The sequence below is a fragment of the Primulina huaijiensis genome, chromosome 3 (assembly GCF_012295235.1).
Source record: "Primulina huaijiensis isolate GDHJ02 chromosome 3, ASM1229523v2, whole genome shotgun sequence".
In the NCBI taxonomy this organism is placed as follows: domain Eukaryota; kingdom Viridiplantae; phylum Streptophyta; class Magnoliopsida; order Lamiales; family Gesneriaceae; genus Primulina; species Primulina huaijiensis.
In genome coordinates, this window is record NC_133308.1 from 27,034,161 (window position 1) to 27,051,567 (window position 17,407).

The 17,407-nt window shown below is 32.1% G+C and overlaps 2 protein-coding genes across 2 annotated transcripts; one reads left to right on the forward strand and one right to left on the reverse strand.

Moving 5' to 3' along the window:
- Positions 1–1,608: 1,608 nt before the first annotated feature.
- Positions 1,609–2,460, reverse strand: LOC140972338 (RING-H2 finger protein ATL78-like). The gene has a single exon (XM_073434782.1). The coding sequence runs from the start codon at positions 2,409–2,411 to the stop codon at positions 1,761–1,763; it is 651 nt and encodes a 216-aa protein (XP_073290883.1). The 5' UTR covers positions 2,412–2,460; the 3' UTR covers positions 1,609–1,760.
- Positions 2,461–6,109: 3,649 nt separating this feature from the next.
- Positions 6,110–11,939, forward strand: LOC140974227 (autophagy-related protein 13b-like). Its single transcript, XM_073437568.1, has 3 exons — positions 6,110–7,589; positions 7,668–7,849; positions 11,455–11,939. The coding sequence occupies exons 1-3, from the start codon at positions 6,447–6,449 to the stop codon at positions 11,708–11,710; spliced, it is 1,581 nt and encodes a 526-aa protein (XP_073293669.1). The 5' UTR covers positions 6,110–6,446; the 3' UTR covers positions 11,711–11,939.
- The last annotated feature ends 5,468 nt before the right edge of the window (positions 11,940–17,407 follow it).

Genomic DNA, 17,407 nt, shown 5'->3' on the forward strand with positions numbered 1-17,407 from the left:
GTGAATAATGCTATTGACTGCGTGCAATTAATGTACGCCGTTAATGTCTAAACACGATTTTTTTTTAAAAATGATTTACTTTTAACAGCGCACATAAACATGCGCGCTGTTAATAATACTATTTACGGCATGCCTTTATTGTGCGCTGCGAAAATTGCATAGGTTATCCGCAGCGTGCTTTTACTGCACGCCGTTAATAATACTATCCGCAGCGTGCTTTTAATGCACGTTGTTGATGAAATGTTGCGGAAAATCATTTTTCTTGCAATGGCTGAATAGTGTAATAAAAAAACGGAGATGGAAAAAAATATCTATGGATTGGGGACATTCCGATATGGGCTCAGGGCCACAAATCACGGGTATTTTAATTATTATACGATTTAAAAAATTTGAATAATAATTGTATCATTCATTATAATTTTTAATAAAATAACAAGTTTTTTGAATTTACACAAGCATAATCATATCTATCAAAGAAAAACTATATATATTCAAATATTTTGTTTAATTTTTATAAAAGAAACATATTCATCACTGGATAATGTTATTTGCACTCCACTTTGTATTATCAACATTTCATTTACTGTGTAAAATTTATTCACAAATGAAATGTAAGTAACAAAAAATAGAGTGTAAATAATAACACATTTCATCATATTATATAATTATTTATATATTATGATTTAGTTGTTTATTAATTATTATCATAAAAAAATTTGGATTGTTCATTATCTATAACAACGATTTAATTAATTATAATAGTTCAATGGATTATTATGTTATAAATCAGGGACAATAATTTTATTTTGGTGTACCATATTTTAATTTTCGGTTATTTTTAGGCATGTTTCGGAACGATATACCTGATTTTCCAAATAATACCACGTACTGTACTGAAAAATTTCAATACCAAAAAATAAATACCGATATTGTAAATAAATTTTGATATGTCATAAATTTCATATCGTTTTTATATAAAAAAAAATTTTGGTATACAGAATTTTCGATACAATATCGGTATAATACTTTATATACCAAAATTTTTAAAACACTTGGCGTTATACAAATCGAAATACGTAATTTTTTTGAATGTCATACCGAAATACAGAATTTTTTTAAATGTCATACTGATACCAAAATTAACATTATATTATAATTTTTAATATATGAATTTATTTTTGTATTTCGGTATAGACCAAAATAATAAAATTTTTTGAATGTCATATACAGTATCATACCATACCGAAATTTACGATATATCTTTAAATTTGGTATGTGCGGTATTTTGTAATACTGTAAATGCGGTATACTGGAATGTTCTATGTTCTTCTCCACCCATAAATATTTTGGTCCAATTACTAACGTGATATCGGTCACATCTGCAATTTCTGAAGCCATATCAAAATTTTCCAATGCCAAGTCAGTATTACAACGAAATAGGACTAAACGCCAAAAAAAAATTAATGGACAAAATCAAACAATAATTTGAATATTTAATGGATTAAAACCCAAAATGGAACAAGATGGTTTCAAATTAATTCACATGTTTAAATTTATTTTATAATACAATATATTGTTTTGAAAACCAACAAATTTTTTCTAACCCAAAAAAAAAAAAAAATATGGCCTACTAAAATGTAAAGCAATTGGCATAAAAATCATTAACAAAATGTAAAGAATCCTAATCCTAATAAATATATACATATTCCTTTTCAAGATTCATTACTTCTTAAAAAACCTTCATGTTGTAGAGACTAATCTTAAATCCTTGCAACTTCTTGCTGTGGAGTTCCCGGTATCGCCCCTGCCGTGCTAGTTGTGGCTAGGTCACACCCACCAATTTTATGGCATGTTTCAATGAGACACTGCCTACAAGTCGGGCATGAGGAGTGCGAGTTCAGCCATTTATCTATGCATCGGACGTGAAATCCATGGTTACACTTAGGCAAAACCCTAACACGTTCACCGGGCCCGAAATCCGAGAGGCAAATGGCGCACTCTGTGTCCAAATTACCTGGCAGCTTAACTTCACTAGTGTAGCTTATTGTGAGGAATGTTTTGAGAGCCCTTTTCTTGATCCCCTTGTTGGCTACCCGAGATGTCGTCGTTGCACCGGCATGATCGTTTATCTCGGAGGAAACTAAACTTGAGCATCTTAGGACACATTTTATGATTGAATTTAGTCCTAATGAGCAAATTAAAGCACATAATAGGACTGATAGAACCATGATAACATTTGCATCAAAGGAGTTGCCGTCTCTTCGGTTTGTCGGATCGAGGGTCGTTGTCGGGGAAGGTGATGGCTGTGGGGAGATGTATAAAGGAGGGTGTAGCAACAATTTTCTTGAATGGAAATTATCTTGGATGAATTCTTGATTCATGGAGGTTGAATAGGAGGAAATCGAAGCCATTTCTTAATTTGCTTTCTAGAGTATTGGAATATAGTTGTCGGGACTCTCTTTAATAGGTGGTGCACTAGTGGGCATATATATAAGGGCAAGAGAAATTGTTGCTTAATTTTTAATTATAAATCTTCGCTATTTGACTAGATGTTTGCAACGAGTTCATAAATTAAAATCTAAATATACAGTGCATGGCTAATTAGGATAATTAAAAAATATAGGCCATTAATAACACCTCTTGATCCGAGTAGCAAGGAATTCGAAATCACTAAATCTAAATTTCGGGTTCCATTTTTTTTATCAGAGAAGAAATAATATGACGTACGTACTTTAATAGATCCAAACTCAGTTCGACTCTACTCGTCTCGATTCTAATTCAATTTCGGCTTAGTATGGCTCTAAACAAGAGGATCTGAATCAATATACATATATAGACACATATTTACAATATGCTTAATATTAATATTTATGCAAACATTGAATTAAACCCCATTTCTTGAGAATATTCAGAGGTTTGATTTCAATCTCATCCCAAAGCTTTTTAAATGCTAATTATTGAACTCACTGTATTTGGATCTCCACTAATTTTTGTATGACGCAATATATGGTGTCCAATCAAAAATCAAAATGGGTCCAACCCACTTGCAGTGTAGCTGCTTTGAGACTTCAAAGAACGAATAATTGCTTTTATTGAGTTAGTGGGATTTTTTTTTTATTAATAATATCTAGTTTATATTTTTAATCCAAAATATTTTCAAGTTACAGTCGCATTGATCATTGTTTTTCTCTTATAGTTTGTTTGTTTGTTTGTTTTTTTATTAGAATGTAACCGGAAATTATTGACGTGAGAGTCCGATACTACGCTATCACTTCGATTAAAAAAAATGACTACGAGTGAAAATAAGAGCAAATTTAGTGCAAATTTAGAGTTTAGGACTGATAATGAAAAATGGACGATATATTACCAGACCAAATTGTATTTTTCCCAAGAATATAAAATAAATATTTTAACCCCTTTTCCCAAAATTATAAAATAAATAAGTGAAATTTAATTATTATATGAGTCTAAAATATGGAATGAATTAAAGAAATGGTCCTTTTTTCGAATAAACATTATTTAGACATCACGTTTCTTTCTCAACATTGGAGAATGGCGCCTGTGGTTTAATGGTGGGACTTGAAATATTGTGCAAATTTTCATTGCCAATCAACGAACAACACCAAAATCTTGGAAGTGTGGATATTCCATAATTTCAATACTTTTTTCAAAAAGAACACACACCTTGCCAAATAATTTTAAGAAAAGGAAAGAAAAAAACTCATCCACGATGATAAAAATTGCTACCTTTGCCTCACTTTTTATCATTTGGATACTTGACTATGACAACCAAAAACTAGAGCCAGTTGTTGTTTCTATGACAACCAAAACACTAGTTTTTCCAACATCACATCAAGACGGAAACAAAATTTCTCTTTGATGTGTTCGGTTCGATTTGTCGCACGTCAAATGATTTCGACTTCGTATTCTTATGCTTGGATCGAAGGATTTGATGATCTGAAAGAAGATATTTGATTTCGAGAATGAATTTCAAATGATACATATCTTATATATTATTCATATTACAATTATTGTTGAAAAAAATTTAATTTGATATATAGCTGATATGAAATTCATTTTAGATTTAGTCCATCCAAACAAATCAATGGCTATGAATTATAGATTCCAAATTCTTTTAGATTTATTCTATCCAAACAAATCAATGGATTTGAATTATAGATTCCAAATTCTTTTAGCTGTATTTTATACATTTGTATCTAGTATCTGGATTTCAAATCCCCAAATTAAAATAATTTTAAATCATTATCTAGATTTTTTCCCTTTTTAATGCAAATCCACCTTGTTTTTTTAAATTGAAAGCAACCAATATCTTGTTCCTTTTAGTATAATTACTTTGAAGTTTACTTTTACCTTTGATGCATATGTGTGCTCTAATAAATACAATATTAATATCATCCAATAATATACAAACACGCTTCTTCGTAATCAAGTAACCATAATGTTGACTTATAAGGATACATCGGAAAAAATAAAAACAAATTAGTTGATATAGAAACTCATTGTACAATCTCCCTTATGCGAATACACGAGCACTGTATTGCATATTTCTTTTTAATAAATTGTAATTTGTCTTATGGTAATATATGATATTACATCCTTGTGACATATACTTCTTCCAATATATAAAAGACACGAGTTCAAATCCACAGTAAAACAAGAAACCTCACCCTTGTGATTAAAAAATAAAAACATCCCGCTCTTTAGGTGTGTCTAAGTTGGTAGAGTAGGTGAATATAACCAATGATCATGTGTTCGATTCATGCTATCAACACTTTATCGAACAAGTATGTGTATCACATGATTTATACGGTGCAGTTTACTTAACTACCGTAGTTTTCATAATTGTGGTATATCTGACGAGAGATTATAGGAAATTAAATTTTTAGCATATTACGGGATATATAAATTTTTACATATTACCATTTAATTAAGCTAGGATACCATATACTAACTCTTCTCATATTTTATATAGATTTATTTTATTTTATCACACCATGATAAATTTCAAAAACTATATTATAAATAATAAAAAAGGAAATATCATTGATAGGCTGACGATTGATTTGACTGGTTAAATACATGGGTTTGAGATAATTGGGCCTATAAGTAGAAAGATAGTGCACAATGTTGGGCTATTGGCCAATTTAGCTATATTTTCTTTTTTTTTTCTAGGGAAAAAAACGTGTTCAAAATAAAATTTGGATTTTCTTGGATTTAACGTTTGATTTTTTTTTTTTAATTTGTTGATATCTATTTAAAAAACTAGGATTTGGATTTTTAAAAAAACGTGTGAAATTTGATTACAGTCCTATTTGGATTTAATTTAAAAAATTCATCATTTTCGAAATATAAAATATGAGTCGGATCTATTCGAAAATTCATCTCATCAAAATTGATTTGTGAGAAAATCTCACAATAATTTTTTTGAATATAATTCAGAAAATCCCACTTTTCTATAACCATGAAACATCGACATAAAATTTAAAATCTATATTAAAAAATATCTCAAGACAATAATTTTTTAAATCTAATTCAAATTCATATCTTCAAGCCGATATTACAAAAATATAATTTAAAAATGAAATTATCTTTTTAGAATTATTTTATATAAATTTAATTAAACTCTTTAATATATTTTATAAAAAGTATAGTCAATGGTAGAATTTATATATGTTAAGACGTACATCAGTCTAAGCATCATATTTCGAAAAAATTTTTTTTTTGCATTCCGACTTGATGAAATCAAGACTATGCTCTATATATTAAATTAATTGAACTATATTATATGTAGAAAAAAAATATTTTATAATTCAGATTTAATTTTGTTGATTTGTTCTGTTGTTTAATTTTTATAAAAAAATAAAAAAAATGTATCAAAATTTTTTTTAGAAAAATCTTATGATTAAGATTAAAAATTGGCTTGAAGAAGCGATTAAAAAGTCTCCGACGACTCCAAAATTCATCAACGCAAAAGGGAAAAAGGAACCATTCGAATTTCCTCATCCAAAACGCGCCCAAATCATCATATACAAAAATCGTTAGAATAATTACTTGATAATTTTAATATAATAGATGAACAAAAATATATTATTTTTATCAATAGAAGTACAGAGATGAATATCAAAGAAAATACCTTTGCAATTCCTTGCAAGTCAAGCACTGTGAAATAGTCGGTGTCTATGTTTCTTCCTTCCCCTTCCTCTGTTCATATACTGGTAGACGTTTATTTATTGGTACTTAGTGTAGTAGCTTTGAAGCTCAATTTCATATTTTTCTGGGAAGTTTCGTTGAGGGAATTCGTTTCTTTGCATATTTATTACCGGGATGTTGATTTAGTTTGAGTTTCGAGTCCAATTTAACGTTTTGGATTCTGGGTTTTTTTTTGTTTTTGGTTTTTTTTTTTTGGTTGGGAGAGGTGAGTATCCATGGCTTCTTCTCGTGGGAACGCTCCGTCGGAGCCTGCGAAAATGGAACAGATTATTACCGAGTTTTTGGCTAAAAGCCTTCACGTGATATTGGAATCGAGGTGTCCTTATGTTTCGTCTCGTAATTATAGCGGCGATCAGATTTCGTCGTCTCCTTCGCCTTCCTCATCATCATCTTCTTCGTCAAGTTTTAGGCCAAGGGATAAGTGGTTTAATTTGGCTCTTAGGGATTGCCCAGCTGCTTTTGAAAATATAGACTTTTGGCGGCAGAGTAATCTTGAACCTGTGATTGTTGATATTGTTCTGATAAAGAGGCGGGGCGGTTCGGACCCTTTGAACTCTTCACCAAAAAGGGGTCTTGGGGGGAATATGTCCGGGAAAGAGCCTTGCTCTTATGGTTTGAAAAGTGATGAATTTGGCTGTGGAAAGAAGATTGAAAAGATTATTGAAAGGTGGGTTATACAGTATGAAAAGGGATGTGGTGGTAAAGGAGGTGGCATGTCTGGGAGTAAGAGATCCACTTGTACTAGCTCTCATGTTCTGTACAAGAAGTCTTTATTGTCGTTAAGATCATTGTATGCGACTGTTAGGCTTTTGCCAGCTTATAAGTTGTTTCGTGATCTTATTTCTTCAGCCCGGATTCGATTATATAATCTTGGCCATCGCGTTTCATCTTTTGTGGAGCCATTTACCCGTGGAGAAGAGGCGGATATGCAACAGTTCGTCTTTAGTCCTGTTGACACGTCTTGTGGTAGGCTTTGTCTTTCGGTGTCTTATTGTTCGTCATTATTGGACGTGAGGTCTGAGCCATCAATCCCTATATCGCCACAGTTTATACCCGAATATGTTGGCAGTCCAATGGCAGAACCACGTAGATGGTTTCCATCTTTTCCTGAATCACAAAGCTCCCCATTTACACGTGCGTTTGTTAGGCGTCATAGCTGGAGTTATGAGTCTTATTCTAAGTCTCATTCCTCAATTCCCGTTTCTAAGCAAGAAGCAAGTCATTCGAAGAATCCAAGTTATGAGGAGTATCGAACTTGTCCAGATTTTCCTTTGCCTTCTAATGTAGATTCTAAAATATATGTTTCTAAGCAAGGTATGGGTGCAAGCGATTATCAAACCATCTCAACTTTTGACAAGGTATATACAGTAATAATTATTTGTATGGTTCCTAGTTCCCCGAAATCACATTTTAAACAATGATGTTGCCTTTTGCAGTTACCTTTAATCAAGGATGAACACAGGAAGATGTCTGATGAGAAATCGTCATCAAATAGCTCATCATCAAAATTAAGATCTAGAAGTTCTAGTAGGTTAACTTTTTGGGGCGGTTACGGTGATTCAGAGTTTTTCGGGGCATTTGTTCTGGATAATGATGCCAAAATAAGTCTCGGTTCAAGGTAATCATCTTGCTTACTTGATTGGGCTAATAATTAGAAGTCAATGGTGCTTAACTGATATGGAGATAATGTTCAGGATTAATGTCCTGTCATCTTGCTTTCTGACTTCTGTCACGGTTGATTCATGGTAATTGCCATATCATAGCATGTGATGTTTAAATTGAAGAAAAGACATACTCTCTGCAATGAATCTTAATCCATTCTTAGATTTCGTGATAGATTTACCTTGCAGATTTTTATTTTGCTTCATTCTTTCTGGTTCAACATGTGCTCCAATGTGTCTGCTACTTTTTGGGATGAATTATTTCCTTTTTTTTTTTTTAGTAAAAATAGATTTCATTGTCAAACAATCAAGTCAGCGGATACAACTTTAGATAAGTACAAAGGAATCACATCCTCAAAATCAAAATGACATTCAGACTGCCCGCACCTATTTGCTAACAGATGTGCTACTTGGTTATCCAGTCTAGAGTAATGAACAATCGAAGAGTCCGATGTATTGGAGCACAAAAGCCGAATCTCCTGAGCTAAGGGTTCATCATAAGACAATGGTGAAGAAACATTAATGGATTTAATCATTGATGTCACATCTGTTTCAACAATACATTTTGAACCATAAACTTTAGCAGCCATGTGAACACCCTCCTTCACTGCTATCAACTTGCCACTTAATGTTTTGTATTCGCACCCAGTCCTACTCACCCAAAGTTGCCATCAAGTCCGAAACTAGCAAATGTGCATGATCCTCCTGAGGAGTGGTGATTGGTTTAAAAAGTTTAGGCCTCATCAACCAAGGGTCTTTGAAAACCCGGACATTTTCCCCTGGCGATATCCGTCACCGAATTTCTTTAAACAATAGATCCCTTCCCGAAGAATGCTGCGCAAAAAAGGATGTGTTGTTTATATTATGGCTTGACCAAAATACGCCAAGCTTGCTTGGCTAGCAACGCATGGTTAAAAGATGACAAATCTCTAAAGCCCATGCCTTCTTGACTCTTTGCCTTACATGACAGATTCCAGTTACGCCAGTGAATACGTTTCCCTTGTCCTATATCACCTCACCAATAATTCACAATCATCGCTTGAAGCTTCTGGCAAAGAACTCGAGGTAGCCGAAAAATGCTCATAGAATAAGTAGGAATGGCTTGAGCCACCGCTTTGATGAGCACCTCCCGCCCACTCGCAGAAAAAAGCTTGCCTTTCTAACTTTGTAGCTTACCCCAATCTCAACAATTCCTTAAAGGGCTCGTTTATTTTTGCCTGCAGAAGCAGGTAATCCGAAATACACCTCATATGATTCATTATTTCCCATGCCAAGAGACGAGAATACCACCACTTTTGTAGAAGAGGTAGAATTAGGACTAAAAGTGACTAGATTTGTGAAAATTGACAACTTGGCCTGAGACACTTTGGTATAAATTAATGATGCAATGTATCACTTCACAATTGGATCTGTTAGCTGGTCCAAAAAGCAACGAGTCATCTGCAAAAAATAGAAGGATTAATTCCGGAGCTAGGCGGGCACACTTTATCCCATGCAGAATACCCTGATTTACATGGTTGCAAAATAAAGCTGCAAAACCTCGAGCACAAAGCAAGAATAAATACGGCAACAATGGACACCCTTGTTTTAAGCCTCTGGAAGGCCTAAAGAATGTAGAGTGATGACCATTCCACTTTTCCTCAGTGGTAACTAGAACATCAATATGACCTGAGCTATAGCTCTGCAAGTCGACTTTCCATTCCTCATTCCAAAAAATTGCCAATCCTACACTACGTCCACTATTATTTACCCCAAAAGCATTGTGAAATCCCAACGATGTCCGTAATTGAGATTCTGGACCTATTTAACTTAGTTTCCGAAACGAAAACAAAGTTGGGGGAGTATGTCCGAAAGGCCATTCGGAACCGGCTGAGCGTCTCGGGCGTTCCAAGATAAGATACTCATGGTTGGCAAGAACAGTCACGTTCCTTATTTCAGAAGAAGAAGAGGATTTCTACGAATATCCTCTTATTAATTTGGCTACTCAAATGATCATTCTGCTCCAATTCCATAATGCTAGTAGCCTGAGTTTGTTCCAGCCTCTAAATGTTTCGCTTGATTCCCACCAGATTCGCTGTATCATGAGCAACCAGAGATGAATCACCGACCACCTCCTGAAGTTACCCAGCTATAACCCGCCGGAGAAGAAAATCGATAGTAAGATAAGGTCTGAAAGATACTAAAACAAGCAACCACCAAAGATGATGAACTTCACGTGGAAGACCAGTTGAAGAGACTAACTCTCATAGACACGCCAGAGATACTTCCAAAGATAGATAGCCACACGTTAACTTGTTACCACCCTTTGTGTATAATATTTCTCTGTGATCTACCTGCAAACCATATGTATTGGGAACTGTAAAAACCAACCTGTATAGCTCATACACGTATGTAGTTTTCTAAATCCACGGTTTTTATGTAAAATTTAAATGAATCTTGTCATATGTGGATGTGTTAAGGGCGGTGAAGAGGAGATGGCCGATAAATTAGTAGAATTGGCCTGTTATTAAAAATGTCTACAATAGAAGGACTAGGACAGACAGAGGCACCTGAGAGAGTGTGAACAAAATGTGGGTAGTGGTTGTTTGTTGGATTATTCTGTTATTTTTCTTGTTGGAGAGGCTGCTAGCTGAGCTAGGAAATTTTGAATGTTGTTGCTTCTTTTTTTTTTGTACAGGATATGTAACTCTGGGCAGAATCAGATACTGAATATCAAATACATTTACCTTTTATTACATCTTCTACTTAACCTCTGTTACTTAACCTCTGTTTGTTCTGTTCATTATTATTAGCTAGACTTGTGAGTGTAACAGGATATCATTAACAAAAGGCAACTTGAAGGAAATGCGGATACCACTTGATCCCCAGAATAGCAGAATAAACTTTTTTGCCTTCGTAGCTTGTCTGTGACATAAAAAAATCTTGGTACTTTCTCAACAAGAAAGACTTTCTAATGGAAGATCAAACTTATATCTTACTAAAATTCCAACCCTTGTTATCATGACTTTGTTGTTTCAAAGACCTTCATCTCATCAATTGCACTTTGTAGTATCAATTTTGCCATTATAACAACGTGAGAGCAACTATGAGATGCTCAACTATGAGCTACATGTTTTGAATTATCTTTCCATGTTGTACATGTCTCGTGTGTCACCATATTAGGGGGGTTGTTTGTTGCATATTTGCTGTTACTGATGGATGTAAAGTAATGCTTAGTAGCTAGGATAAGAAAAATCGTGTAATTTCTATGTTGATCTGAGTCCTCTAGTGGCACGTAAATAGTTTCACCCTGTTAGAGACTGTAAGCATTAAAGATTTCACATATTTAACTATTTAAGCCTTTAGACCAAGTCGTTGTGCTATAAGAGAAGGGGTTCCATAGGTGAAGCGTCACAGACCTCATTAACGAAGATTATTTTACGATCTGTGCTTCATGGACGCACCAGAGACCAGTTATATTAAATGTCTTCCGTCTTTAATAGCTTAAACTTATATTTAAGTAGTCCGTTAATTTTATTTGCATTGTCTTGAAATAAACCTGATATGCCATGTATATTACCAGATCAGGTTCATCGCATCCCTCTGTGCAGCATGGACCAGCTAAAAATTCACAAGTTGGCGCTCTTGTTCATATGTTCCAGAATGCACCACCTCTTCGTCAAGACAGCTCTTGTTCCCAACAAAGTTCCAACATGGATGGCCATAAAAACTGCACTCAGGATTCTAACAAGACTATAGCTGATGCACTGAACGAGCTCCGTGAGTATGGAGATTTGAAAGATGGTTTACTGAGGAAAAGTAAAGATTCTAAGGCGTAGACTAATAATATTACTTTCTTTGGAAGATTTGTGTGTGGCATTCTATGGCGGAGCAGCAGTTTCTTTCAGTATGCTCATGATTTTCATGGCATCAGCCCCATTTCTTTTCATAAAATTTTTCGCGCTAATGCTGTTATGATTTGGAAGCGAAGCTCGGTTAGTGTCTGGTTCGAACTGAGATGTTGCTTTTAAGGCTTCACTCGAGTAAATATATGCTAATTTTTGCTTGTCCGGAAGTTTTGAGGGTCTGGTATACTTGTATATACTTTTTCTAAATTCATTGCTAATGAGTTATTGATCTAAGTTTAAGGTTTCTCCCTTTTCAAATTTTCTTCCTAATCGATATTTAGCTACCCTCTCGACCTTATCAAATTGCAGGTGCTCAAGTACAGTAGTTGAGTTCCATTCAATATGAGAAATCCCAATCCCACTTAAATCTGTGTAATGCTTTTATACTTTATTTTTATATCAATATCGTATAAATCTACAAAAAGAATTATTAAATTATATCAAAGTTATTTGAAAACGCACGACCCCAACTTTTTATTAAATACCAATACTTTTAAGCTTGAAACATGCAACATATTAAGGAACAAAATTATTGTTGTCTCAAATCCTCGATCATCACTCTACACACATACTGCGAGGGACCAAATTTTTTTAATTTTTGTAAACTAATACACATATATCTTTCAATTTACGGTCATACTTCATTTTTTTTTCAATTTTAGTTATTTTTCATCGTAATACTGACGTAACGTCGAAAATGATAATGTGACATCAAAAAATGATGATTTGTTAATTAATATCGTTAATTTATACGATATTATGTCAACACTCTGGATAAAAAAAATTAAAAAAAAAAAAGATTCATTTAATCCGCCCAATCAAAACCTTGGTTCTAAAAAAAAAAGAGATTCATTTAATCCGCCCAATCAAAACCTTGGTTCTAAAAAAAAAAGAGATTCATTTAATCCGCCCAATCAAAACCTTGGTTCTAAAAAAAAAAGAGATTCATTTAATCCGCCCAATCAAAACCTTGGTTCCATCATTTTCTCTTTGGAGCCCATGATTTGAGATATGCACAACATTAAATCTTTGACTTGTCATCTTCGAGTTCCCATGAGAAGAATGTAAAAGGTATTTATATATGCTAAGTAACTTGTAAACTAGATTAGTAAGATAAATCAGATTGGAAAAATACTGTGTGACAGTTTCTTCGTATGAAAAGTGTTGGTAAGAGAGAATCGAATTCATGATCATTTGTCAAACATTCACTTACTCCATCAACTCGAACACCTTATAAATAACCTATGGTTATTTTATGTATATATGTACGTTCAACTTTCAAATCCTTGCTGATTATAAAAAGATATATAGAGCTTCGGTCTGATCAATTTTTTTTTATTTAAGTTGGTGAGATTTTTGCTCTTAAAAAACGAGTGTCGTTTTTCTCCTCCATTATTCTTCTGTTTCAGAGAATTGATAGTCGCAATCTTGATCTTGATTGATTCGGGGCAGATTAACATATATTATTTTTGTCTCTGAATACCTCAGAACCACAAATTCATTTCCACATTTAATCTTCGAAATTTCGTTTTCATTTCTATTTGAAAGGGACCGACTTCTCTTAATTCACTGTAACCTTTATTAAATTCTAATGGGATGATATTATTAAATTAATTTTTCATATATGCATTTTCAGAAAAAGTTGTGGAATTCCATTCTTCAAAAAATAGTTTCTTTATGATCGGAAGAATGTTAGCCTCAACTTAGAGGTCCAAATAATTGATTATAACCATTCAAATAATTATTTCTGGTTGTTTTCAATCGAATTTGAGCCAAATTTTGAGTTTTTATATTTTTCCCAAGACATTTATTGTATTATCATAATTTTTAAATCATCTTGCCTCATGTGGAATTGAATTTAAACTTTGAAAATAAGTTTATAAATCGTCTCTAATCAAAATTGCAAAAAGATCAAATCTCGATTATTACAAATGTTTGATCGATTACGTAATTATTCACCGATAATCTCACATTTTTAATACTAAGATAAAACGCAAAATCATTTTTTTTTCTAGGAATTTTGACATATCTAATTAATTTAAATTTCATAAGAATTCACCACTTTAGTAATTAGTGTTGTGATATTCAATATCAGAAGTATCACTTTTTAATTTACTTTTCAGAATATATCATTGTTATAAAATGATTGTGTGGGAAAAATATATAACCATAATAAATATACCCATTTTCTTTGAAATCATTATATATTATAGATGAAATTATGACATATTTTGAATACTTTTTTAAAATATATATTCATGAAATTCTTATTCTACTTTCTGCAGAGTGTAGCTCTAGTAGGGTTGTTCCTATTTTGTGTCGGTGAATGAACAAAGCTAAATGAATTTTTTTTTAAAATGAAAATAAATTAACCTTATGGAACATGGATGATAAATAATTTTAAAATGGAATCTTAAAGTATTATAAAATCACAATTGAACATGTGAAAATCAACATTTTGGAGAACATACTTTCTGTATAAAAATTAGAAATGAAAATTGAAAGTTTTTTCAACTTTCAAAATACTAAATTGATCACGTACATCTAAACCCATTAATCAGTTTAATATATAATCGAAATTGAATTTTAAAAATATTTAAAAAATTTATTTGAAATTAACAGTTCCTGGATTCTTATTCATAATATTTAAAGCACAAAAAAAAAATAAAAATAAAACCTGAAAAAAAGAGAAAATAAATTAGGTGCACAGCTGCAAAATGAGATTTTTACTTTACCTGTAATAAATATAGATAATGTACAGTTTTCTGATTGAAGATGTCACATGATAGAAATCATTGTATATAAATTCGAATCATTGATCATGCAATCTACAGTGTATTAATTCATCATCCCTTCTCCAATTAATTCGACCAAAAAAATAACACAATGAATAATTTCTGCAATAGAAATATGTGATAAATAATCCTTTTAAATTTATCTGGGAACCTAGTGAATTCACGTCCGATTTACATGACGTCATATAATATAACGGAACTATCATGATGTTCATCATATTAAAACTATATTATAATAGATGTGAAGACGGTTAAGATTGAAATTTGGACTTAACTCAAACCAAAAGCTAGCTCAAGAGGGGAGGATTGTCCAAATTTATACAACTCTCGGGTATTTAATTTAATCGATGTGGGATAACTGACACACACCCCTCACGTTCAGGAATGAACGTCTGGAGCGTGAAGTTTACAAATGACCCAATTATGGGTAGAACGGGTGTCCCAACTATGGACAATCCAATAAATAATGGTATAACCTGACATCTGATATCATGTTAAGATTGAAACTTGGACCTAACTCAACCCCAAAAACTAGCTCAAGAAGAGAAGATTGTCTAAGTCTATGCAACTATCATGTATTTTATCTAAGCGATGTAGGACAATTAACAAAGACACAGTAGGACTTATTTAAAATAACCCAAAAATTGTTTTTTTTTACCTAATATGCTACTGTTTTATACTATGCGCGCATACACACACAAATGGACAGAATATAAATTGATTTCAGTAATTGAAATTTATGCCCACCAAAATACAAAGTAAAAAACAGTAGCTAGGCTAGCTGTTGTTCAAGTTTAAGCAATTCTATATATACAATCTAGACTACGAATTAATTAATTATCTGTTCTTGAATATAAATTAGTTCTAAATAAATAAACAAAAAAAGGAGTCATTTTGACTCACCTTATTTTTTTAACATGCAAATCTAATTTTCTTCATGGGAATCTCCAGCTCTGTAAGCCAAGATCGTTGTGTTTTCTCGAGGGACCGGAAACTGGTATCCATTTCTTGGGCATGAAGTTCAAGAAATGACCAGAATCTTGAGCTTTATGCCTGATTTCGAGTCCATTTTTTGGTGATCTTGAGCCATTGCAAAGCCCAGAAAACAGAATATTGAGAACCAGAAGTGTTGAAATCAATAATCTACCGAAACTGTTCATATTGAAAGGGGTTTTAAGGATTTTTTGAGGGTTTTAAAGAAAGACTGATGAAGATAAATGAATGAATGTGAATCGGATCCTGATGGAGGAAGAAAGTTGGTGAAAGGAAGAGAGGACTTTTTGAAGGAGTCTCTTTGGTTAGATAGATGGAGCTCTATAGTTTGTTTGTTACAACATAAATATTATATAAATAAATCAAAATATTGTTAAAATATAATATTTGATAAAATTGCAACTTTGATCTAATATATATGATTGTTTTTTTTATGATTTCAATCATTTTGGTCTTTTTTTTTTCGATTCTATAATTTTTCATCAAAAATACTGATACGATATAGTTCACGTTAGTGTAATTTCGTGTTCATGTCATAGTCGCGTCGGAGTCACATCAACGTCACGCCAGGAAAAAAACTAAAATTGCAATGAAAACAAATATAATTGACCAAGATTGAAATATGATAATATAGATGTTCAAAATTATAAACAAATAATTATCAATGACCAAAAATTCATTTTTCTCAAAATTTTTTTACTAACATCATGATCTAAACTAAAAAAATATTTAAATTACATTGATTAAAAATATAATTTTATCAAATTTGGTATGATACCGTAGCGATGCTCCAACCTGACGTTGAAAATAGAGCTGGGACCAACTGGACTCTAGCTATTTTAGCATCCCCACGCTACAATAGCTCCAGTTGGAGAAGCTTTAAAAATCTAACTGGTCCAAAATAGGAGTGTTTTTCGTGTTAGCATATAGTTAAAAATTAATAGTTTGTGGGGTATTTATTATCAGATACAAAAAAAGTCAAAATAATAAATTTAAAATTCATTTGAAGACACACACACACACACATATATATATATATATATGAAATTTTTTCACAAACTGTTAATATTGTTGATTGGAAAAAAAGTATTTAGCTAAACCTTATGGTTTAAAAATGCTAAAAACGATTAAAATTAGAAGTCAAAAGCTCGGTTTTATGTTTTTGTTTTAATTTTTAACATCAATTTCAATTTTTTTGGTCTAAAATAAACTTATTTTCACTACTACATCCAATTTTTTGTTTTCCATATTACAAAAGCACGTAAAAATCTATATATAAAGAAATATTATTTAAGATAAAAAAAATTATATCTAAACTGGTCATAGCAAGTCTTGGGATTCTTTATAGTCCTCTTAAACAAGAATATTTGTCTCCCCTAATTACGGTTTATATATATATATAACCCCTTTATCTAAACATTTATCTAGGATAAACATGGAGGGATTTTTTCAAATTTAACATAAAAAATTCATATAAATATTTATCATAATTTTGGCATCACCAAATATGATTTTGTATTAAAAAAATCTATCAATGAATGATTAAAAGTATAAATTTTATCTCTCGATGCATACTATAATCTTCCTCCTCCACTAAAATCTTACCATTCTTTTCTTTATTTAAATAGCCAACCAGCTACCTAGAAACTTTCACAAATCTACTTATTTGTAGAGAAAAACTATGTATATTTTGAGAGAAAAAAGTGGGACAATAAGCAAGCAATCACGTTAGGGTGATGGTCTTTCTGCATGAGATTGGTACAATGGAAATTAAACAATTATTATTTGTGGGAGTGGAAAAGGACTACATTGTTCTTCTTCTTCTTTTTTTTTACTTGCT